Source organism: Solea solea, chromosome 18 (assembly GCF_958295425.1).
Source record: "Solea solea chromosome 18, fSolSol10.1, whole genome shotgun sequence".
Classification (NCBI taxonomy): domain Eukaryota; kingdom Metazoa; phylum Chordata; class Actinopteri; order Pleuronectiformes; family Soleidae; genus Solea; species Solea solea.
Window position 1 is genome coordinate 15,865,910 of NC_081151.1, and position 26,114 is coordinate 15,892,023.

Consider the following 26,114-nt stretch of genomic DNA (forward strand, 5'->3'; position numbering starts at 1 on the left):
ACGTGCCTGTCAGAGTCAGTCCCTGCGCAGCCGCCGTCAACAAAACAACAGGGGAAGTAGCAAGAAGCTAACCTACCTAACGTTAACTAAGCCCTAACACCAGTGTGTTAACTATTACCAGTCGTATTGTGTTAACAACTGTTGGTTGTCATTGATAAAGTGGCGGAGTGACTTTTTTCGGTTTTTCTGTCGCCATGGAGTGAGAGGGAACGATAAGCACGAGCCGCGGCGTGCTAACTTCTATGATACCAGGCTAGCAAACCATCAGCTGTTGTTTTGGTGGCATAGACAGTTGGCTAACAAGCCAAACTGCATTTTATTGAAGCCGTCAGCTACGCCAGGACCAGACCAGCTTCCCTATCTGCCTGTTGAAACACGGAACTGCTCCGTCGGTTAATGGCGACATATAAAGACGTACCACCCTAACAGGTTCATCAGCGGTCCGTTAGTCAGCTGTTGTCTGGCGGGCGTCGACTCAGCGTGGGGTTGTTCCGTCAGAAGCGTTCGGTAGTTGATTCTGCACAATCAATCAAGATGCATGACGCGTACGAACCAGTGCCTATTCTGGAAAAGCTTCCTCTTCAGATAGACTGTCTTGCAGCCTGGGGTGAGTTGATCTCGCTTCATGATTGTCTATCACAGTCATTCCTTGGCTTTTAAGTGGTCTTATAGTGTTTATAAACTGAACTACAGTCTCTACCACTTGTCCACAAAGCGTTATCTCATCACTGACAGGAATGATCCTTCTTTTACAAGCTTTTACTCAAGATGTCACTTCAAGCATCCTTTAACTCGCTGTTTTTTCTCCCTGCAGAGGACTGTCTTCTTGTTGGAACAAAACCAGGACATCTGCTCCTGTACCGGATAAAAAAAGATGCAGGTAAATTCTAGAGAAAGCACCCACAGATCATGGACCTAAGTCAAGGTCACTTGGTTTCCCACAGACCCAATAAAACTTCCTAAAATAACTCTATACTAGATTAGATTAGCCTTCTGTCCCACAACAGAAAGAATTGCTAAAACAAATACCATGATCAAACGCTAAAAGACTGAGCAAAGTCAGCTACCGACTTCTCACATGAGGCAGATTTATTCCCAATAAGATACTTTGCTCTCTCATCATCCCCCTTGTTCTCACATATTTATACTTCACACACTCGTATAGTGAAATTAGATTAAGATGGAGCGAGACATTAGGTGACTGTAGATATTATTATTTCATTAATTGTACAGTAGAACAGTATTTCTGATTTTCTCCAAGTACCACCAGAGGAAGTTCGTGTAGTACCACTGGTGGTGCACGTACCAAAGTTTGAGAACCGTGATTGTAAACAATACGCCCATGATTCCATTTGGGCTCTATGTGGTTGGGAAAAAAAAGAGCAAAAAAACAATCAAAGCGCCACAGCAAGCTTGGTGCCATATAAAGAAAGAAAATTTGGAAAAGGAAGAGCTCACACACATGGGTAACATACGGCCCTGTGGCCAGAATCCAGCCCACAGACCAGTTGTATCTGGCCTGTGATGTCCCATACAGGTTACCAAGTTGACTTGCTCAGCTCATGAGCTGATCAAATTGTTGACCGAAACTGAAACACATGGGTCAGTTCTGTACCAGTGTTTTTTTTTTTCTTTATCTAATGTTGTTGTTATGGCTGGGACTGTGTGTAATTATCTTACTAAACTCAAGGCATTGCAATTGTATAGATTAATATTCATGCTTCAAAGAATAAATCAATTAAGAAACTATGAAAATATTTAGGAGGAACTCATCGAACATTACAGCATCAATTACAACATTACATTACAACATCTGTGCGCACTGATTCCTAGCTCCCGTCTCCTAGCTGGGCTTTAGCGATTATTGCAATTTTAAAATTGCAGTAGGCTGTATTTCGATAAAATTTCGGTTAATTGTTCATCCCTACTGCAAATACAGACCAAACTTTTAAGATTTGCACCTTCACATTAGTAGCATTTAACTAGTGAAACACAGCCAGGTGTTTATTTTGAAATTGTCACAGGAAAGGAAATGTATTAGTGAGGTTACGTATCACAGGTAAAACATGTTGTATTTTTACAGCCTTTTTATTTTTTAAATGTCAATGCTGTCCATGGTGCATATGAAGATGTGTTTAATGATTATTATTTCTTTAAAAGCTTTTATTTAAGGCACTTTGCTTGCTTCATTTATGTCAGTGTGGCCCTCTGGAAAAATGTTTCCCACCCCTGTGTTTGCTACATCTTTTCAAAGAAAGAAAAAAAAATCTTAATCCAGATTTACATCATCATCACGTCGTCCTCAGGCAATAACCCACTTCTCCAGGAAATTCCATCCAAATCTGTCATTTACTTTTTGAGTGATGCTGCTCACAGACATACTTGGCCAAAAACATGATCTTCTTCGCAGAATGGAGATAACAGTGAATGGGATGTGAGATGCAGATGTTGTCTTCGTGTATTCAACTCACTATCTGTTTTTAATTAAAAGATTTCTTTCTTTCTGTCCCAGCTAGTATTTGCATGCTTAACAAAATAATTGCTTTCACTTGCTATTTGCACAGAGTTTGAAGAATAAACATAAAAAGGGACATTCAGTTTACAACTCAAGATGATAAAGCTTAATGATGGGAATCTGTTTTAGCATCCCTTGAAAAAAGATCTGCAATGATTTATCGATTAATTATTAATCAAATACTAAATTAATCACCAATTATTTTGATAATTTATAGTTTTAGTGTTTTCTTTTTATAACAAAGCAAGTTCTCTGATTTGTCTGCATTTTAAATGTGAACATTATCTCGTTGATGAAAAACTTTAAAACTGAATGATTTTGAAAATAGTTGACCGATGAATCAATTATGAAAATAATTTGCAGATTAGATTAGTTACATTATCTCAAGAGAGTACCTGGTTTAATAAAAGATAGCAGATGATAATGGAAATGTAGATGAACACCTAAGTAGGCTGAATATTTGTATACAATAAATACAGTAAAATATGCAATGAACAGCAATTACAATTCAGTGTATTTATATATACAAAAATCAAAACCAGAAAACCTACGTGGGTGCAGCATGCAATAAAGTTGGAATAAATGTTCAATGACTAATGTTATAGCATTTAATACATTTTTAACTATTCAGAATGTACTTTATATTTGACAATGATGATTTTTGTTTCTGTTCTCCTCAGGTACCAACCGGTTTGAGGTGACACTGGAAAAATCCCACAAGAACTTCTCAAAAAAGATTCAACAGGTAGACAAGATCATAGGATGAGATTTAGGATAAGTGAACAAGCATTAATGAAATGTGTGTAGAAGATGAATTTGATTAGTGTTGAGGGCGGTTACAACTCAAACATTGCCACATGCTGTGTTTTTCTGAGTGTAGATCTGAGCTTCACTCCGAGCTTCACTCCACTCTTTTGATTGACGTTGTGACTTCCTCCCTCTGCTGGAATAATTCAGGGACTCACACAAACCTCAACACTTGTTAATGTGCCAACTTTATAAAGATGGTTGATGTGATGTCTCGTCGATCAACCTTGTGCTTGAACTATGTGGCCTTGTAAACATATCATGCTCACTGAAAGTAGTGAAATTATCGGGTAAATTACCTTGATTGTTGAGTGTGCGTTCACATCCCAGCTCATAATATGCCTAATATGCTTTTCCTTCAGTCTGTTTAAGTGTGCATTTTTTATTTAACCATAAAAAAAACCCTGACTGTAAACACAGGGAAAATTATTTAAATATTGTTTTTTTTTACTTGAGGCAGGTGGAAAAGTTTTTTGTGAAAAAAAACAACTCATAAGTAACTGATACAGCCATTTTAGACTGTTTATGAACTATGAAGCTGTGGATAGTGATATATATATGATATATATACATATACATATGTGTATATATGTGATTTTTGGACTGTTTCGTATTTATACATTTTTATCTGTCCAATATCAAGTGATTTTGACCAGTATCGGACCGATAGCGATTCTCATCCCTAACACAAATCCCTGACATCCTTTCTTACACTTTCTACAGCTTTACGTCGTCGCTCAGTACAAAATCCTTGTCAGTCTTCTTGGTAAGTTTTTACTTGTTGAACACATGAACACACACAGCATCATATTTGTCTACGTTATCGGGACAAATCTCCATAAAATCTCTTTGCTTCTCTCCTGCAGAGAACAACATCTACGTCCACGACCTCCTGACCTTCCAGCAGATCACTTTGCTGTCAAAAGCCAAAGGAGCCACACTCTTTGCATGTGACCTGCAGGTCGGTAACAGAGGGTTTTGTACAACATGTTGGCAGTTTTATAGTTTTATTTACAAAATGCACACCTGTGCTTATTTACATATATACATAAAACATAAATGTGGTTGCTACCAAATCAGACTTTGTACACGTGCTGCAAAATTGTAATTTTTTAGTGAACAGTCAATTTATATACAGGAAAGGGGAAAAAAAGGAAAAAACATCGACCATTTTCATTGTGATAAACGAACTGAACTATTTTGAAAAATAGATTTTAAGGCTTATGAATACTATTTTAATGACACTATACTTATATATACTTATAATATTGATTGCCTCTGTGTGAGCATGCAAATAAATTAAAGGTCTCAGTCATGTATTTCATTGTTCTTCCTCGGGAAGTATTAACACACAACAATACTGAAATCGAACATGTTTCTTGCTTCCCACCAGCATCAGCAGTCTTTTTGAAATCATTCTTTAATAAAAGAAAAAAAAAACCATGATGTTTTATTAATATTACACCCAAGCAAGTGTCCATCCCTGCCCGTTTTCTGTGAACACTGGCAGCATTTAAAACGATTATGTATTTTTTTACAACAATGATACTTTTCCTTATGTAGCTAGATTTTCTTGAATTTTAATTTAGAAATAATATATTTTGTGTGTGATTTTTGTTTCTCAGAAAACAGATTCAGGAGAGGAAAGGTTGAGAATGTGCGTCGCAGTGAAGAAGAAACTCCAGCTGTATTACTGGAAGGACAGGGAGTTCCATGAGCTGCAGGTATAATAAAATATACTTGATATGTGAGTCACTGCTGTCTAATCCAGATTTAGTTCTTTTCCAGTCTCCATTGACACATCTTGATATTTTTTTGTCTGTTAGGGCGACTTTGGTGCACCAGATATTCCAAAGTCCATGGCTTGGTGTGGAAACTCCATATGTGTTGGTTTTAAGAGAGACTATTACCTTATCCGGGTATGTGCTACAAGAAAAGACATTAAGCTTCTTACACTTCAAGTGATTTTTGACTTTTAATCCATCATTTGCATTTGAAACACTTATCCCCTTGTAGACCTGCAAGAAGGCTGTAAAAAAAAAACTCTGGATTAATGGCACTTTAATGGATTCAGTTTGTAGCAGATTTTGAAGGAAGAGTCAGAACATTTATAAAAAACACATGGACTTGCAGAACAATTCACTTATTCTATTTATCTGCCTATTTAGTTGATTTTACATATTTTAGACAAATACAAGGGTTTGTACTGTACTATTAATATTGTAAACTACAAACGTGTAGCAGGAGCTTTACAAGTCCAAAGGGAGTATTTCACTGACGGATTTTTACAAAGACATTGATTTTAACACTTTATAAGCCTGTTCTGACTGAAGTTGCTCTCATTCATTTGAACTTGTGGTTATTTTTAGAGTTTTCCTCTATGTGTCTTATATTTGTTACTCATATTAACAGCTAATGAATAGAATAGAATAGAATAGACTAGAAGAGAATGTTAGTAATGGATTTTCTGAAAGCCAGTACAATAAAACATACACATACATGAGCAACGACATACCAAGTAGCGTTTTGATAATATTGAAATGTTTTCTTAATAATGGATTTTCAAGTCATAATTTTTTAATTGGAATGGTGCTTTTTAGAGTTATTCTTTATCTAATCAGCAGTTTTTGTGTCCTCATTGTCACAACTGACCTTACAGATGAACTTAACTAAGGTAATATTATCACTTAGTTTACAATAATCGTTTTTGTATCTTTTCACAAACTCATACTATCTCTGTTGTCACGCAGGTTGACGGCCGTGGCTCCATTAAGGAGCTGTTCCCCACTGGGAAGCAGTTGGAGCCTCTGGTTGCACCACTGGCTGATGGGAAGGTGGCTGTCGGGCAGGATGACCTCACTGTGGTCTTGAATGAAGAGGGCGTTTGCACCCAGAAGTGTGCACTGAACTGGACAGACATCCCCATAGCCATGGGTAAGAAGGAAAAACCTGCAGCAAATCCTATGAGAATTGTTCTGTCAAATTGTTGTTGTTGTATTCCCATGTTTAAATTACTACTTCATATTATGGCCACAGCCATAATGAATTAATTTATTGATTGAGTTATTTGTCAATTATATTTTCACTTTAATCGGCTACTTGATTGGCTTATGTATTCAGGTTTTTTTTTGTTTTGTTTTGTTTTTGTGAGATAAATCACATTTAATAAGCCAAAAAGATTGGAGAACCAATTTTTATTTTATTTTCTCTCAGACCAATTAATCAATAATAATTGGTGATTCATTCATTTATTTATTCATTGGATTAGTTGTTGTGGCCCTACCTCATAGATTGTTGCCTGTGTGTTGCTGCACTGATGCACATAAACAGATGAACTGAACGCCGCTATTCCCGTTTTGCGTGGTTTGAAGTGATACTGTAGCAGCGTAGTTCCCCCCCAGAGTAGATACTGAGCAAGATAGTTATCTGTAGTTTACTGTAGTACAGAATACCCGACCCAGTGCAGGACTCTGCTGTGAACATGCAGCGGTGGTGTATTTGCGACAATTAAAAAAAAAAGTTGCGGCTAGGATTTAGGAATGGCGGCCCTGATATTAAATCGTAATCGCTGCTGCTTCAATCTTCCATGACTCCTGATGTCTTTGCTAGAGTTAACTAGTGTTTGATGTCGACAGCAACTGACGGCAAAGTCAAAAGGAGATGCACATGGAGAGTAGCAAGAGCCAGAAATCCTCTTCCAGCTCTGGACAGTTTGTTGATTGTCTTCCAGAAAACATGGGTCATGTTTTGCCAAAATGTGTCAGTCCTGGCAGCTTATTTAACCCAGAGAAAAACATTCTGCTACATTTACTGTTGTGTTTCCTTTCAGTCTTTATAAATAATAAAACCTTCAAACCACAAAAGTCCACAGAAACAGAATGTAGCCGTGTTTGTCAGGTTTCAATAACAAATTTAATTTCAATGAATCTAATATTGCTTTGAACATTGCTATAAATCTGACTACAAGCTTGCTCATGATATTATCAAAAGTACCTTTAGTTCTAGTGAATTGTTTGATATGGAGCAAAAAACAGACTTTTTTAAAACAAAATTCACATTTAAGAAGATGAAAAATTAAATGAAAACAACTCTCAAACTAATCGATTATGAAAGTAGTTGAGAATTGAGGATTAATTTAGTAATCAATTCATATTCAATTAATCGTTGCATCCTTATTGACAAAGCATTTGGCCTTAATACTGTCATAGATCTGTAAGTTGTCTTGTAGGTGCTTTCTGTTCTTTTTTTGTTTTTCTCTTAAAGTCCCTGTAAAGTGATAAAAATCTGTCCTTAGGGAAGTGTGATAGTTATCACCTTTCCAAATTTGAATGAAAAGTTAGGCTAAGTGTTTGAAATCTCTGAATCTCAGAATCTCTGTGTTTTGCTTCATAGGTACTTAAATCGTATATTCTCTTGTTTGAAGTGTTTTATTCCATTCTGTTTGAGGCAAATTGCTGTTTTCCACGCCAGACAGTTGTAGACTTTTGTTATTCTGTGACTAAGTCGCCACAGGTCTGGGTTACTAATGGACTCTGTGACAGACGCGATGCAGATGAGTTCTCTCAAAGGCCCTTTTGTCTGTGCTCATTTGAATACAGAGAGAAAAAATGCCTCCATGCAGGCAATTGCAATTTCCTTGTTTTGATAAAGTTGTGGCTGTGGCATGAATCAGCAGTTTGAAATGCTGTTTGTGTTGTCCTGACTGAATGTGGTTGGACTGAGGGACTGAAGTGTTTGCCTGTGGGTGCAGTCTGTCCAGCCTCAGGCCTATTAAAGGAGCCAGCTCGTGCTGGATCTCCTGCTCCATTAGCCTGAAGGTTTTCACCCCATAATCACAAATGAGGCACCTGCTGTGGAGACTCAGTTTATGTGAGCCATCAAATAAGTCCAAATGGCAACATTCACCATTAACCACATGTTAAACACTATCATCTGTTGACATTTCTCTGTAGTCTCCTGTAACACCAGCATTTTCATTGACACATGCCCACTTACCTTGAATCAGTGATGAAGTAATCAAATCCATGAATTCAAGAACTCTCTCTTAGAACCTCAAAATGTTTTAAGACCTGTGTTTTTTATCTATGTCAAATACCCTTTGTGAATATACAGTTTTGGTTGACTGTTGCCTCTTCTCCAAACTCCTCAGATCACCAGTCTCCGTACATCATCGCTGTTCTTCCTCGGTACGTGGAGATCCGGACCTTTGAGCCGAGACTGCTGGTGCAGAGTGTGGAGCTGCAGAGACCTCGCTTCATCACCTCAGCAGGGTGAGGCAGCCTGTCTTCTGTGACCTACCTTGACTTTCTTTTTTTTTTTTTTTTTTTGTATGACTTTTGCCATCTTCCGTAAGATTATGTCTCATTATGTCTCATTCAGTCTCATTATGCTTTAGCACAAATGTTCACAGTCATACCCAGCATGACCCTAACTATAGAATAGGAACGAGCAGATACAATATTCAGAATCTGTATTGGTCCAATACTGGTCAAAATCACTGGATCAGATATCAGACATGATATACAAAAGGATCAAAAATGCCTAAATATCACATTAAAGCCTCATGTAGCACAGAAGAAAAGTGATATCACATAGGAGATGTGCTTCGAACTAGGCTGTCGCTTGTGATGCACTTTAGCTAAATGTTTTACAAGCAGTTGTTACACTTGAGGCAGCTGCTATTATCATTATTAATTTTGGTATAACAGTAATAATAATAAAAAATAAATTTCAACAAAGTCTGACAAATCAGCACCTAATGATGTTACAGTATTTGAAAAGTTAGCTCCAGGGCCTGTTCATTACCAGGGTTGCTACCCTTATTGACATCGGTTTGTATCGGTCATGAAAAAAAGGGTATGGAGCTATCTCTATTGCAGAATTTTACATTATAAAAAAATGTAGTGGCTGTTACAGCTTTGTTCATCATTTGCTGCTTTCATCTGGTGCCCTGGTTTTCTTTGCCTCATGACAATGATCCTGATGAAGTCACTTCCAAAATAAAAACCTTTTTTGCTCCAATCTCTTCTCTCTAATCTTGTTGTCTCTTATCTTTCACAGGCAAAACATTGTGTATGTTGCCAGCAACCACTTTGTTTGGCGCCTGGTGCCTGTGTCAATCGCTAGCCAAATCCGGCAGCTTCTTCAGGACAAACAGTTTGAGCTGGCTCTTCAGCTGGCGGTGAGCAACACAACCTCTCACTTCAATTAATGAATCTCATTCCAATTTGTGTTTTAGCTGGAGGATGGAACTCAAATTCACTTATTTTGATTAGGAGCAGCACTTTTAAACTGCAACATTCCCATGGCATTGTTTGTCATCTTATCCAGTGATCTAGAATTCTAGGAGCATTTCCAAATTTAAAAAAAAATCTGTTTCATGTGGCTTTATTATTCTTGGCAATGAACAGAAACTGGATAAATCTTTCTCTTCTATCTTTCTGTCAGAAGATGAAAGATGATTCAGATGGTGATAAGAAGCAGCAGATCCATCACATCCAGAATCTCTACGCCTTCAATCTGTTTTGCCAGAAGAGATTTGATGACTCCATGCAAGTGTTTGCCAAACTCGGCACAGGTATAGAGTTCAGAACAAACTGTAATACTATAACATATTGTATTCAATACAAGAAGACATTTTAAGTATTTCACGCTTTAAATTTTAAAACATAATTGTCTCTTATTGGATGATTTTACCAATTTGTAAAATGTCATTCAACTCACCTACACGATAGTGGCCCCACTCAGAAATAAGCTTTTGATCATTGATCATCTTTGACTGTTTTGGTGGTAACTAGTGCAGTACACGTTCGATGTGTCCCTGTCCCTGTCCCCCCCCCCCCCCCATTTTAAAAATTGCATTTCACTGATATATACTGTATGATAATATTTAAAGTGGCTGTAAACATAAAAAAAAATACAGTTTGTACATTGTAGAACATTTTTTTGTTAAATGTATGTTTATTTGACATCATCAAACTTATATGTAATCATTATATTATATAAATAACATTCTTACATTGGTATTATAATAATACAATGATCACAAAATATTAAAATAAAGTCAGGCCAGAAAACCTGCAGACTCATGATCATATTATTAGGAACAATAACAACGTGTTAAAAGTAGTTGTATAACTCCAGATTCTTTTACTCAACATGTTTATCTTCAACTCTAATTCATGTGTTCATCACATTTATCAGTAACTTTATGAATCTCCCCGGGAGTCACTGGTGAAGTGACTTAGTGCATCACACGGTCACAGCTCCACAGGCCACACCGTCGTCTGCCCCGTGTCACGATGTCCGGGTCTTTCCTCAATGAATCTGACACAGCAGCTAGATAATACATCGACATTAAATTTGAAAATAAATGCTATTAGCGATGAATAAATAACTAAAACCTGCTTTATCGTAATATTTAAAAAAATGTAAACTACTGATGCTACTACTGATATCTCTTGCATTTCTCATCCCAACACCTCCAAAGTCGGAATTGCACACCGTGGTGTCCTTAGTATTGTAACTGCCAAGTTTGAAGCCTGTCAAGCAATCTTCTAGACAGACAGGCATTGTATTTTTGCATTTATAGATGTTTGGAAAAAGTGCTAAACAAACCTCTAGTATTACCGAGTTGAACAAACTTTTTTTCCTGCCTGTGCTCTGCAGATCCCACCCATGTGATTGGACTGTACCCGGACCTGCTCCCAGCAGACTACCGCAAACAGCTGCACTATCCCAACCCACTGCCTACACTGTCAGGTGCAGAGCTGGAGAAGGCTCATCTCGCTCTCATCGATTACCTCACCCAGGTCTGCTATGAGTTCATGTGTTCAAATTGTAATAAAAGCAATAAAAAGAAATTGAAACAGGTGTAAATTAAAGGACTATAGACAGCGTTAATTACCATTTTTGTCTTTATTTTTTTTGTCATCACAGAAACGTAGCCACCTGGTGAAACAGCTGAATGACTCTGACCCATCCACAACGTCTCCACTCATGGAGGGCACACCAACTATAAAAAGCCGCAAAAAACTCCTGCAGATCATTGATACCACACTGCTGAAATGTTACCTGCATGTAAGTCCAGGATCATCCTGTTTTTCTTACTTTTACTAATTTTAGCAGCACTGTGTCAGTGTTTTGTCATTTTTACACTGAGTTAGCCTACGGTCCTGCAACACTCTAATTCTTTATAGTTTCGCTTTCCCAGAATAAAATAAACGAGTAGCATCTTTTACGATTAATTTTAAATGAAACAGTTATTTGTTTTGTTTAGTGTGTAAGAATTAGTGACATTAAATGGCGAGACTGTAGATTGTAACAAACTGAGTACTGTGGCGACTCAGTCCATGCAGAAAACCATATTTACCTACCATAAAGTACAGCTTAATTCTTGTTGGAAATGCTGTTTCCAGGGGTACGGTTAGGATTAGGGCGAGGGTTTCAACAGGAAGTAGCTACACTTCTTACATATGTAGAAAAAATAATTTTCCTGTACAGATCAGTTCATGTTGTTCATCTTTAATTTTGTAGTAAGCTTCTGCTTCAAAATCAAAAAATCACTCTGGCTGGTTCTGGCAGCCTCTGTAAAGAAATGCTTTTGCCAAAAGGCTTATTGTAAGGCGACAAAAAAAACAATAGATTTTATTTTGAAGTGATTATACACTTAAACAAACATACTTAGTAGTGTATTGAATTTCTGTCAATAAACCCTCCTAAATTGTACACAGTTAACCTTTAATGTGCCTCCATCTGCTCAAACTCTTGGTGGTCGGTCATAAGTGTGTCACAGACAAACACTAGCCACACATCTAATGATATACAAACAACCTCTTATTACAGTGAACACAATCCAAATATTTATATATCAAGGTATTTAAATTCATACAAACATGGCCGCGGCCACCCTCCACTTACTGCAAAACAAAATTAGTTTGTAAGTCTGTAAATAGTTTGTAAATAAACTGGCAGCGTCTCCTGGCAGTTAGCTTAGTAGCTCACATGCTATGAAGTAGGTCCTGTGTTAAACAGTTTATTGGCAGATTTACTTTAAAGATTTAATTAAAAGTTCAAAGAAAAGAAAAAAACACAGTCTCACACAGTATTGTGTGAAAAATCATTCAGATGTTTCTGTCAAATCTTATCATCTGTTGAAATAGGATAGTCCATTTCATATATGTGTTTAGGGAAAATGCCCGCCAGGAGTTTCCCTGTAGAAGTGCAGTATAACAAGCCTTGTTTCATCAGAGGAACCCTCAGGGTAGAACCAAGATTCTGCTGGATTGAAAAGATGGGAGTTTCTGGAGATCCACTGGGATGGTGCATGCCTCAGAGCAGTGATCCTCAAACTTTATGTGGGAACCCATTTCTATAAAGATGGCAAACATTGTGGCCCAAATCACAAGAGCAAATTTGTGCAAAATGTAGCAACTTATAATACAATTTACAGCTGTGCACGTTATTTAAAACATATGCTCATAAATCTTAACTGAAAGGTTGGGAAACTTCTGCAAATAAGTTTGGAGACCTAAAAAAAAATCTCCTGTCGCTGTTTTACAGTGCCAAGCAGCATAACATTTTAAGATGTTTTAAGAGGAGATCACATAATCACCTACTTGTCGTCAAAGCGTGAAACACCACCTGAAATTTAAACAAATGTTAGTTAACTAGATTGTCAAATTATTTTACAATTTCCAGTTTTTAGATTTCCTGTGGAAGTTATTTGTTTGATGTCAAGGTAGATGGAGGCAACGACAGGTTGTAGTACGACTGAAAACTAAAATATGTGTCCACGGAAATTTTCAGAAGTGTCCAAAAAGTGTTGGAAGGATACATATTTAAAAATTCTTGGTCTTCATGTCATATAATCTGCTCTAATCCTTCAGACCAATGTGGCCCTGGTGTCACCACTCCTACGTCTGGAGAACAACCACTGCCACATTGACGAGAGTGAGTGCGTGCTGAAGAAGGCTCATAAGTACAGCGAGCTCATTATTCTTTATGAGAAGAAGGGCCTGCACCGGAAAGGTGAGAGTTTGACTGTGCTGCAGTACTTGACTCTTAATCTGCTAAATCATCAATTATCATCTGCAGAAAATAGCTGCATGGTATTATACAAGTTGTGTTTTCTGCTCTTGTAGTAACAAGTGTGAGACAGATTTATGGGGATGTCTGCTGTCATTTCAAAGTTCCAAGGATAGTATTAAATCTGTCTGTGCTGAACAGAAAACAATCTGATTTATTAGCCTTTTGAGATAAGAAAAAATACAGATTATCTCAACACTATGAGATTTTGACATTGTTTTTTGTATTATGGCACTATCATTTTTGCAAATGTTCCTGATACACGCAAAATAAATGATCTGCCTGAATTCGAAAGATGAATATATCAGCACAGTGACTTGAATTTTCACCCTGCTACTTCTCAAAGTCATGCCATTAACGCCAGCTCTCGATTTGTACATTTTCCTGAACTGTTTTGCTTCTCAAGAAGTCATTTCCATCACTTTTGATAGTGTGCAGTTTGGTGTAATGGTTCAGTCTAAAATGTGGTGTTTTATTCACATTTTTCAGCTGTTCTTGACTCCTGTGTGGAAAAATGAATTGATGAAATGATTATGAATAAGTAATATGCAGGGTTTATTAAGCAATGGTTGAATAGTTACAGCATGCATTCAAATACATGACAAAAAAATAGCTAGGGCAGGCATTAAAAGGAAGAGAATAAAAGCCGCATTCCGTTTACATGAGAACTCTCGCCTGTTCACCACGTTCCACTTGAAAAGTCAGAAACACAAACGTATCTCGGGTTAGCTATTGTTAGCAATACCGAGTTTCCAAGGTGAAGAAATCCAAGTTCCGACTACAAATGGAGCAGTTAATGGAAAATATAAAAATAGGCTACAGTGTAGATATTATGCAAAACTGAAGTAGGACCAAAATAGTAATGACTATAATAATTACATAACAAACTTTATTATTACAATTTAGAGCACAATTGAACTGAAAAAAATGGCTGAATCACTTTCTGTGACATTTCCTCTGAGATGATTGTGGGAAAGGAATCATCATGCAGTATATAATGCTCAAGTCAATCACTGGATAATGAGTGAAGTCTGAGTTCAGCTTTATTTCTGTGGTTAATGTGGTCGTGTGACTTATCTGTTGCAGACCTCAGGATGACAACTGAGAGCATTACACTAAAAACACTATGAAACATCTGCTCCCAATTCCTCTTTCAAACTGGATGTTAAAGCTCTGGATGCCAGACCTTTGTTGACCTCTGTCAGCGTTTCTTTATGACCTTGCTGTTCAAATACAACACGCATTCTGAGCTTGATTTGCTCTGCAATGATTAAATTCAACAGGTACCAGTTCATTTATGTGGTGAATCCACTCTGTCAGGTTTCCTGCATGTGGTCGAGGTGTCTCACTGTTTTAGTTTCTGGCAGCATTCTGCGGTAGTTTTCTTTTCTTTTTTTTGTATAATCGGTCGGCTGCAGTTTGTACTCATGATGATGTCATGCTGCTGAAGTCTCCCTCGCTCTGTGCCAATTCAAAACAGCTGTTCCCGGCCACCAATTTAACACAGTGCATGTGTTTGATCCAATCTCTGCTGCTGAAGAGATTATGTAATGCAGTGCAGAGCAGCATAGAGGACACCCTGCTTCTTTCCATCACCCTGTCTAATCACCCATTTGTTCTCCCTTCACCCTGTTTGCCCTTTCACAGCTCTGCAGGTTCTGCTGGACCAGTCCACCAAGGCCAACTCTCCTCTGAAGGGCCACGAACGAACAGTGGAGTACCTTCAAAGACTGGGTAAGGGTCCAACCATAGTTTCACCTTTCTATGTCGCTACATGTTTACATGTACCACAATTCCACTCATACTAAAACGAGGGTCCGTGTCAGTCTAGCACTAGTAGTTGAATGAGTCAGGTTGTACGGATGAGCTTCTATTTACTATGGAGCAATGTGGGAAGTGGGGAAAAAATTAATGAATGAATTACTGAATCATCAAGTGTTTTTATGAAAATTTAAAAAAAATAATAATTAGTAAATAAAAGATGCCAGAAAATGTTAGTGATATTCACATCATCTGTTTATTTAAATGTTTGGTCCATATTAAAAGAACAAAAAACTAGAATTTGTTTTGCCATCTTGTATATTTACATTATCCTTAATATTCAAAACAAGAATGATTTAAACTTCAATCACACAGTCCATTTTATTTTGGGTGTCTTTTTATTATGCTTTTCTCCAGAACACAAATGTGTCTAGACACTAGAAACAAACAGTAGACTCTTGTGAGAACGGGTGTTACGTACTGCATGCTTAGAAATCATACTCCGGATGATATAGAGTCCGGAATTGATATTTGTATTTGCACAGTAAGTGATTTTTCACCCTCAGGAAAATAATAAATATTCCTTACTGAAGTTTAGAAAAAAAGAAGAGCAGACTACTGCTGTGAGGATGAAGGTATTGTTTTGTTGTGAAGTGATGTTCACCTGCTTTGGTCTCCACTAAAGCCTGTGTGTGCGTGATGCGCTGTTGCATTAAAAAACAATCTGTCCCACATAAAGCCCGGCTACAGTCTACAGCTTAGGACCTGCTCACTATTAATGAAGTAGCTGACAACTGACACATGGGGGGAGCTCTGCAGCTGCAGCAAAATATCAGGGGAGGGAGAGGTGATCTGTCACTTATCTGTGATAAGTGAAAAAAGCCCATTTCATCTTTGTTATAATACTTGACATCAGGATATTTCTATGTAGGACTCTTTTAAAAGGTGTTTTTGCATTGTACTACTGTTTACCCCGTACCTCATGCCTCTTCCTTAACTGGTTTTCTCTCAGCTCCTTAAAAGAATTAAAGTTATTTACTTTAATCCTATGACACAGGTGTGGAGAACCTGGGCATTATCTTTGAGTTTTCACCCTGGGTGTTGAAGATCTGTCCTGAGGATGGCCTGAAGGTGAGAAGCACAATTTACACAAAACTGTCACATTATAATAGTTTATTGTTTATTTCTATTATAGGCATATGAAATTCATAAAATGAATAAGGTTTTTATGTAATACAAACTTTAATTCATTGTCTACTGCTTGATCCCCCATATGAGGGTCGTGGAGCTGCCAGTGCCTCCTTATAAACTCCAGCCATATATTTTTAGTTTTCAGGAGTTTTCCTGGAGTTCAGGAGTTGTCTACAGTTAAGTTGAAGACGTTTCACCTCATATGCAATAGGCCTTTTCTAAAGAGGCCTCTTGGAGGGGAGGTCAAACATCTTCAACTTAACTCAAGCAAGTTCAGTTGCCTACAGCTAACCCCCAAAGAAGACTGAGAACCATTTTCGCAAAGGTTATCTCTGATGTGGGTTTCTCCTCTCGTCCAGATTTTCACTGAGGACCTGATAGAGGTGGAGACATTGCCCCGGGACAAGGTGCTGAACTTCCTGAGGCAGGGGTTTACGGAGCTCGCCCTCCCATACCTGGAGCACATCATCCACGTGTGGGAAGAGAAGGGGCCGGAATTTCACAACGTTCTGATCCAGCTCTATCTGGAGAGGGTTCAAGTCCTCATGAAAGATTACCTGAATTCGCTGCCAGAAGGTATAAACAAAAGAAAACCTGAACATTTCATTTAAGGTCACACTTTAGGGTTTACCACTAACTTATTTTATTATGCATAAGTTTAATTTTCAGTAACAGTAATTAAAATAAAAAAATAAAGGATTTTTTTATTAAATAAATGTGTGCTAATGTGGCTGCATTTTTGATAACCTTGTTTTTTATAAGTCATCACAGCATTTTCTTGTGATTTATTTAACATGCTTTCTTATGATTCTAATTAATGGGCTTAAGAACTCTTTTAGCTCCAGATGCTAAAATAAAACGCTCTGTGCTGTTGCAGGGGTTCCAGCTGTTGCTGCAGGAAAAGAGAAAGGCCAACTGGGAGAGTTTAGAAAGAAGCTGCTGTCCTTCTTGGATGTTTCGACCAGCTACGAACCATCCAGACTTATCAGTGACTTTCCCTTCGATGGTAAGAACTCAAGTTATACTTACACAAAAAATGTTTGGATAGTTGACAATCAGCCGTCACATTAGTTTGACTGACAAATACAAATAAGGGTGTTTGGTTTCTTTCTCGTATGAAGCTATTTGCTAAATGCTCCTTTTTAAAGAATGTGATTTAAAAAAAAAAAAAAAAGTTTAAAGCAACACTTTGTTGCTATGACAGCTAAATATGTGTTTTTGGTGCAAATTAAAAACAGAAAGTCATCATTGCAGTTTTTCACATGGGGTTTATGTCACAAGCACCAAAGGAAAACTATTTCTATATTTCCCATTAGCTCATATGCATATGTTTTCAGTCTTAGAGGAAAGTTTTACTGAAGTAATGTCTACGCTGAAAGCTTAAACTCGCCCCTTTGACCTTGTTTTCCATCTCTAAGGCCTGTTGGAGGAGCGAGCTCTGCTTCTGGGTCGGATGGGTAAACACGAGCAGGCGCTCATCATCTACGTGCACGTCCTGAAAGACATTCACATGGCTGAAGAGTGAGTACAGCACCTCAAGCACCACATACTCCTGCATCGGTGTGGTGTAAATGAACTCCAACAGCCTGATTTCATTGTTGGGTTTGAAAACTGAAGCAGCAAATTTTATTGACTATCAGCTGTTTCTTTATAACTCAAAGGAAATAAAAGTTAAAAAAAAGCTGTAAAAATTAGTTGTTGTTTTTTTACCCTGACACCATATTTAATCACAAGCCTGTTTGCTATTTGCTTATGTTTTCCCTCCATGTGCTTTGAAGATACTGTCACCGGCACTACAACAGTTCACTTGAAGGAAATAAAGATGTAAGTGTATTTTATGTCCCTTTTCATATTTTTTTCCTGCTTTGTTGTTCATTATACACTCTTGGATTTTACTGCAGTTGTGTGTTTGGTTTTATTGCCCCTTTTTTCAATTTGCACTCTCTGCTGCCTTCATTTAAGTGCCTTTAGAGTTTGCAGAAAGGTGCCATACAAATAAAGTGAATTATTTATGGCACAAGCACATTCCTAGTTCTCCAAACAAAAACAAAAAAACATAAAATCTTTCCACTTTCTTCTTCTCTACCAAAAGGAAAATTACCTGTGACATTGAATGTTATTTTGTATAAATGTTAATAATCCCTTTAGATGAACCATTCACATAAATTACATATCTGCTTAAACTGTGAAATTGGACAAATATTAGATCTCGTTTTATTTTACTTTCTGTTTTTTGTTCAGTTCATTATTTTATAATAGCTTTTTCTTTTACTTATTTATTGTTGACTCCATATCTGCAACCCTGTTATTGTCTCATTGGTGATTTTAACACTACCAGATTCTGATGCAGATAAACTGTGGGCACAGATTATCAATTACATTTGTTTTCCAGGTTTATCTGTCTCTGCTGCGAATGTACCTGTCACCTCCTGATGTCCACTGTCTGGGGCCTATTAAGATGGAGCTGTCTGGGCCTCAAGCCAACCTCCAGGCAGCTCTGCAGGTCCTGGAGCTGCACCACAGCAAGCTGAACACCACCAAGGTAAACAGCGACAGAGCTGCATTCCATTCCTCACCAGGTTGACAAAAAAAAAAAAAACAATACCTCAGCCTGGGAACAAATTCCCTTCTCTTTTCTTTCAAGCTTCTGTTCTAAAAAAAACGAAATAGGTATCTTCAAACCGTTAATTAAACTTGAGTAAGAATTTGTTTCTAATTAAACTCAAGGCCTTTTAGTGTCATTTGTCTCTGTGTAATTGCTCACATTTAATAATCAGTGCTAATTCAGAAAAGGTGTGACGAAATGCAGTGGTTCCAGAAGAATTAATTGAGTCCATGGTGGAAGCAGGGCTGCTTGAGCACTCGGAGGCGACAAAGCCAGTGAAGAACATGAGAGAGAATTGTTATGCCCCTCCTGGTCTGACTCTGCAGTAGGGCTGCACAGTGAATCTCAAAATAATCGTTATTGCAATAGTGCCTTATCCAAATCCAATGACACTGCAATTATTTGATTGATTGATTTGATAAAGCTCCAGTCTGTAACTTCTATTACAAAAACACTGCCGCTTCTCTATCGCCCATTGCCCTTCACACACATGCAGAGACTGGTTTTACCGTCTTGTCAGATTTTAGATTTTTCTTTCAGTACTGCCATAAGTTGTATGTTGTGTGTCTGCCTTTTAAACGTAGTGGTACTTATCTAGACTTCAGCAAGGAAACTTTGAGCTGCATGGTACAGGAACAGAAGCAGCTGTATTGTGTTTGACACATGCAGGCCGTTGTTCAGGGAGCGCTTGATTTGCTGGGTGTTCGACTGTATTGGTGGAGCATTTTCAATATTCTAAAATTGTGATTAAATTAGAAACCTTTTTGAAACTTTTAGTAGGCACTTGGTGTTTCCAGCCATAATATATGAAGCTGTTTTGCATTGTTGCCACTGTGTACTTCCACCTTGCCTGCTTTGTGGTGATGTAAAATGACTCTGTATGCAGCATGGGAAGGTCAATACAGCCACACACAAAAAAACTACTGTACTAGGAAACACAGGGTCGTGTGGAAGTGAATGGCTTAATTAGTGCTGTCAATTATGAATCATGTTGCAGTATCTGTCAAAATAACTTAAATATAATTTTGATAGTAATATGCAGCTCTACACTGCAGGAAAAATAAGAATGGTATGCGTGAGCATGAGTCAGATCACTCTGCACAATCCTCCATATCACCAAGTTAGAGTTATTGTGACAAGTGACAAAGATTATTGGGTTCATTATGAAACTGTGTCAACATAATTAAGTCTTTTGCGAGCCGCCACACTCTTGATCGTGAATGAGAAGTTGACAAGGGGCTGTTTGTTTAGGCTGGATTACGATTGCGATAACATGATTAACAATGACACATACTTGACTCAACTAAAGTCATCAGAAGATTTGCAAGTGCTCAAATAAGGTCAATAATATCATGCAAACCAAAAAACATTTCTGAAGTTCTTTTCATATATTTGATTAAAATACTTTCACCCAAAATCAAAATAGCAAAAAGTTTATTAAACAAATGCTGTTTCTGTTTAAAACTAAACTAGCTCACACTGTAGTCACACTATATTTTCTTTAAAAAAAAAACAAAAAAAACTCTTACTTTTATTATAAGGGATTAGCTGCTATGGTTGTAAAATGCTTCATTACAAAATGTATCTGAGATTTTAACTGGATATGATTGTGTGTGAAAGGCACGGCTGATCCGTGTCCAACCACAGAAACGTTCACTGCAGGTTTATGTAGTGTCAAATCCCTTAAACTGGATTTCTTCATACCGTCCACGAGTGCCACTCTGTCATGCTCGTACTACTTTATTGAGTGTGACTCCCTTGTATTTCATTTCATCTGTCTGTTTCTCTCACTCTCTGGATTTTCAGGGGAGTAAAATACATTTTTGTTTCTGTGTACAACTGCATGGCTCCAGCAGGTACAGTAAGGAAAAACTGGTTTTAGGCTTACCTTAACAAAATGCCTGCTACAAACTGAAGTGTGTAACATTTGAATATCAACAAAAGGAGATTCACTGAAGTTCAAATGTTTTATCTTGTGTCTTGGGTTTTCATAATCCGCTCCCATTTCTCCTCTGTGAAATGATTTTATCAACAACTTCTGTCAAGTTCAAGAATGATCCTGAAATCTAAACAAAAATGTCATTGTAAACCTGGGTTTTGTATGTGTCACTCCGAAGCAGAACTGTTGGTGGAGGCAGGGTGGGCTAATTGTCAGGGAGACCGTGACATGTCTGGTGTTGAGAGTCTTAAAAAGGCCGACTGTTTGGTTTCCAGGCCATTAATCTGCTCCCAGCAAACACTCAGATCCGAGAGATCCGGGTTTTCCTGGAGAGCGTCCTGGAGGAGAAGGCTCAGAGGAAACGCTGTAACCAGGTGCTGAAGAGTCTGCTGCAGGCCGAGTTCCTCAGGGTGAGTCCTGCTGAATCATTTTTCACAGTAGTTCATGCAAATGCAATAAAAGACCTCAGTTGTTAACATGTAATCTTGTGGCCTGGGATTTATCTGATGGCTGCGGAACAGTTTGAGAGATATAAGGGTCGGTGACAACGCGGTTTCCCTTCATTTGAAGATTTGTTAAATGTTCACAGAGCTCTCAGCTTGACAGATGCAAGTTAAATCAAAGGCTTTCCCATGGATCTGTGTGCACATGTGACACCAGAAGCTTGAACTGAAGTACTTAGGTTAATGGACATAACTATTGTATCTTAAATGGTAATCTTAAGAGGGTAAATTCAAGATTTGGACTTCGAACAGTGTAATTGTTTGGATTAGCCTTTGTCCCTTACAGACTGTGAAAGTCAGTATTTAATAGTTTTTAATCTGAACATTCCAACTTAAATTCAACTGTCATATTCACAGTTGATCAAAAACAAATCACATAATATTATGTGATTCTTTTTTTTGATATATAATAATATATATATATAAAATAATCACGCCTGATCACATGTGGCAAAAATACTCACATTTTAGGTGAAATTACAGGTGAAATTATTTTCATTTGCCAGAAACTTTACTTCCCACCTGTAAATATAAATATGATCACAATCTGAAAATAATTTTGTTGCTCATCTCTCTCTTGTTCTGCGTTCTCAGGTGCAGGAGGAGCGAATCTTCCACCAGCAGGTGAAGTGTGTCATCACAGAGGAGAAGACCTGCAGAGTTTGCAAAAAGAAAATAGGCAACAGGTAACACTGGGATTCAAGAGTTTAGAATTTGATTTTGGTTTTTTTTTTTTTTTTAAGTTATTTAGGGTCTTTTCCAAAATCTGTGGTTTCTTCAAATGAGCTAATGTGGTCCAGTTTGTAACATTTAGTTTATTAGCAGAAACTGAATATACTTCGCCGCCATCTTGTGCTGCAAAGTTACAACAGAAGAAATGCAATTTGATGCAGAAGCTGACGATGCCAATTAAAACACAAACCTGATGCATGAACCAGTGAAGAAGGGGGAAAAAGCCTGTGAGAGAGAATGGAAGACTGGGGAGTTGTATGTAAAGGCCACCATGTTTCTACAGCAACCTGAACGAAACAAACCAGCCGCAACATGTGTTTTGAATTTCTGCTTTCTGCAAACAAAGCACAGCAATCTACTTTCTAGTGTGCGAATGCCACCGTAGTTCCCCGACGAGCTCGGGACAGGGAGCGGTCAGCTGAGTTTGTTACACTGCACACTCTCACATTACCATGCCACTCAGGCCTCGTAGGCACGGAATTTTTTTAAAAATGTTTTCCTTCTTTAAAAGCTTTCCGTAAATATGGCATCATTTCTTCATGCCTTCATACAAACAAAATACCGAAAAGGACTCTTAACACTGGAGTACATATGCCAGGCCTGTATGTGGCACTCTAACACAGACGTACACCAAAAACGAAGGAGAGGATGACTTACATGTGCATAAAGCTTGAGCACTGTGTAGAAACTTTTGTTTTGAATAAAGCTTTATTTAAGTATATATTACAATGTTTAGAAATCATAGATACGGATGAACCAAACGAGAGCTAATAAACCAAATAAACTCTAAATACAAGAAGAAAACAATGCCAAAGATAAGCGATGAAATTCAAGAGCAATGAAAAGTTGTGTATCGGAGCATTAATTCTTAGACACTGTTCCTTTTAAGATGGCATAAAATCTCTGATATGATGAGTTTGGTCATGGATAGTAAGTTAATATCTTGTTATTTAAGTTAACTTTTATTTAATGTCCCTTCCTGCATTTTTGCCCATCAACTGTGTCCTGAGATAATGTCTCAGTTGATATTACACGGCCCATGTATCATAACCCTCTAATTTCATGTAAGTTTTAGTTAAATGTTTAACACCCGGATCATTTCTGATTCTCTCATTTCTCTTGTTTACCTGCTGTGATGCAGAATGTATTTATTCCGCAAACATGAAGCGTTTCTCTTTCATTTTCTCCTTCAGTGCATTTGCCAGGTATCCCAACGGTGTAGTGGTTCATTACTTCTGCTGCAAGGACCGCACCGTGTGTCCCACTGAGCAGTAACGGCCTCTCCTCGCTCAGACTGTTTACTCATAAACCTTCTTCCTCCCCCTCCTCCTCGGGGACTTGAGACGTCCATGAAGTAGAAACGCATCAGAAGGTTGAAGTTGCTCGCCACTGGACACTTGTCTGTCTCCACAGCTCTCTCTTTTTACCTGGGTTCTGCTTGACTCACTGTAGACGAAAGCCAAGGCTGTAGCTTTTCTGACTCTGTGCATGAGGTAACGGGAGGAATGTCCACACTTGCTCGGCAGGAGGAGAGACTGAGGAGAAAGAGGGAGCTGGACTGTGACCTTTGAACAACGTGCCACTGTACTGCTAGAAGGGAAACCTGTCGCTTCAGATGACTTTTGATAGAAGACGAGGAGCTGAAACAACAGATTCTCACGAGGAGATAATTAGAAACTGTGGTCGGTAGTTTTCGTTCCTCTGTCTCGTAGACCCGGTTCAGACCTGTTGTTCACCTCCATCCTGAGTGATACGATCATGGACAAATCACGGCAGGTTCAAAAACCACATTCTGAAGTGGTTTGAAGATGCATGAACGCAATCTGTCCTCAAAAAAAGAGCTGACGTACACTGATTCTGTAGCTAGAAACACATTAATAACACTGAGCGTCACATGATTTCAGTTTTTCCCGTATTTCATGTTATAGCAGCGTGAGTAGAGCAATCTGATCTTTTTTCATGCACACACACACGGTCAGACTGGTTAAAAAAGACATTTTTGTTGTGACAAATGGTGCCCACTACCCACTCCAGCTCGCCTCAGCATGGTCTGGTACTGTTTTCCATTACTGTAGTATCTCCTCAACGTGGGTGGAGTCAGCACAGCTGCACGAAACTGCCGTGTTATATACACGACACACACACAACTAGTGACTTGTAGGCTTGCGATCGTGGCTTTTGTCAGTGTTGTCGCTAAATACATCAGACTCTGTTAAATATCCACATGTGATCGGATCTCTTTTAGGTCAGAGGTCAAACCAGGTCTGAACAAGGTCTTTCGCTCTCCTCCTCCTCCTCCTCCTGCATCACTGCGTGGACTTCAGACACTGCTTCTTATGCCAAACAAACTCCGCTCGAGTTCTGTTCAATGCCTTCTGTGACTCAAGATTGTATTTACAATGAAGTCGGACGTCTGTTGTTTTTGTTTTGTTTTTTAGCATGTGCCGGTACTGACAAAGCAAAGCAGTGTTCCTCTGACAGTGTTTTTGTATTTAATTTAAACATTTTAAACAACTTCTCCAACTCACGCTATTCACTGCTGTGTTGTTCTCATTCATTCGTTGTCTTTGTGAATAATTGCTACCAGACAACCTTCACACTTTCATCGATTCTTTGGAAGTTGTATTGATTTTCAGTTTCGTTCATGCTCACATCAGGAGATCATGACGTAGAATGAAGTTTCAAAGCGGGACCATGTCATTTTTAAAAGTAAATTCACATAATTGGCTCAGTTGAATGATTAGTTGATTTACCACTTGAAAATGAATCTTGATTTAATTATTATTTAATTATGATAGCCACATAAGGATGAGGATTTCCCTGTTTTCCTTGTTATACATGCGATTATATTGGAAATACTGAAGATTTTTGCTGTTGATTGATTAAATTAAAATACTGTGATAGTAAACAATATTTTAGTACCACAAAGTGGAAAAAGTGACATAATTTAATTTAAATGACATTGACGGCATCTAAAGTTGATATAATATGACTAACATTAACCGCCATTAAACCACTAGCGTTTTCTTGTTTTTATTTGTGAGAGGACGACCATTTTACGTAGTCTCACTGTAAGATGGATCACAGGAGTACAGCACTTTAAAAATGGATGGATGTCTCGTTTATTTATTATCAAATGACATATCTGTGCTGAAAGAACTGGAAGTGATGTAAATGAGTTTGATCGATTTGTGCATTTTTATGGCAATATTGTGTGGTGTTTACCTTTGGACTGGGAGGTACGTTACAACACAGGCTTGAAACTCTGGACTTATGAAATATATTGTGACTTAAACACTTTTACAGTTGTGTCCATCAAAAAAACACCCAAATAATTCTCTCAAGGGTTTGCACAGAGTCTCTGCTAAGACTGTTTCAGACTTTTTTCTTTTTGAATGGGAGCATATGCACTGTGCGCTGTGTGTACACTGTCCAAACACTGAGGGTGTTGTATTATTTCATTCTGAGGGTGAAACCAGGGGTCACTGTGGGATTACCTGGCTTTAATCTGTAATAAACAAGCATTTACGCTCATGTTGGCGTCACCGTGTCTCTGCAGCATCTCACGCTGGTGCTGCTGGATGAGGAGGTGATGTTGTCTTTGTCTGTCTGTGTGTGAGCAGCGTCCTGCGCCGGACTGATGACCTGTCCACAGTACCCCGCCTTTGTCACCTGGGATCACGTGACCCTCATGTGGAGTATAAAGCTACGGACAACAAGTACGTTTTTGTAAGCAGCATATCATAATAAGTAAAGATCAGATTAGTTTATCCTGTTATTAAAAAGTGTGAGGCTGCACTAACTCTTCTTGTTTCCTGGAAAAGAGTGAGTGTTTCCTTGTGTATTCGTGAACAGCCCCGCATTTTAGTCTCATGTAGAAGCTCTTATTCCAGATTATGGTCTATGTTTCTCAGGACTGAGGCTCCGAAGAATAACCTCACTGTTGCTTTTTTCTGCTAATGGACTGCCTTCACG

The 26,114-nt window shown here is 38.1% G+C and overlaps 1 protein-coding gene across 5 annotated transcripts; it reads left to right on the plus strand.

Moving 5' to 3' along the window:
* On the plus strand, positions 1 to 26,114 carry vps39 (VPS39 subunit of HOPS complex). 5 transcript variants are annotated; one of them, XM_058615459.1, is made up of 26 exons: positions 1 to 607; positions 815 to 880; positions 3,196 to 3,260; positions 4,046 to 4,088; positions 4,189 to 4,283; positions 4,948 to 5,046; positions 5,149 to 5,241; positions 5,982 to 5,996; positions 6,073 to 6,256; positions 8,472 to 8,592; positions 9,383 to 9,503; positions 9,770 to 9,899; positions 10,991 to 11,133; positions 11,261 to 11,401; positions 13,210 to 13,351; positions 15,056 to 15,142; positions 16,227 to 16,300; positions 16,720 to 16,936; positions 17,238 to 17,366; positions 17,779 to 17,881; positions 18,139 to 18,184; positions 18,753 to 18,902; positions 21,180 to 21,314; positions 22,002 to 22,093; positions 25,763 to 25,858; positions 26,054 to 26,114. In XM_058615459.1, exons 1-26 carry the CDS (start codon positions 535 to 537, stop codon positions 26,097 to 26,099), a joined length of 2,706 nt encoding a protein of 901 aa, XP_058471442.1. In that variant the 5' UTR covers positions 1 to 534; the 3' UTR covers positions 26,100 to 26,114. The 5 variants fall into 5 exon arrangements, with proteins under 5 accessions (XP_058471442.1, XP_058471444.1, XP_058471445.1 ...); XM_058615461.1 differs by having other exon boundaries at positions 9,773 to 9,899; XM_058615462.1 differs by lacking the exon at positions 5,982 to 5,996 and having other exon boundaries at positions 2 to 607.

What these genes read in the sequence shown, in the direction of transcription:
- vps39 (XM_058615459.1), top strand. Translation starts at nt 535, where the DNA reads ATGCATGACGCGTACGAACCAGTGCCTATTCTGGAAAAGCTTCCTCTT. An exon ending in AGACTGTCTTGCAGCCTGGG is followed by an intron (nt 608 to 814) that starts GTGAGTTGATCT and finishes TTCTCCCTGCAG; the next exon opens with AGGACTGTCTTCTTGTTGGA. An exon ending in GCAAGCTGAACACCACCAAG is followed by an intron (nt 18,903 to 21,179) that starts GTAAACAGCGAC and finishes TTTGGTTTCCAG; the next exon opens with GCCATTAATCTGCTCCCAGC.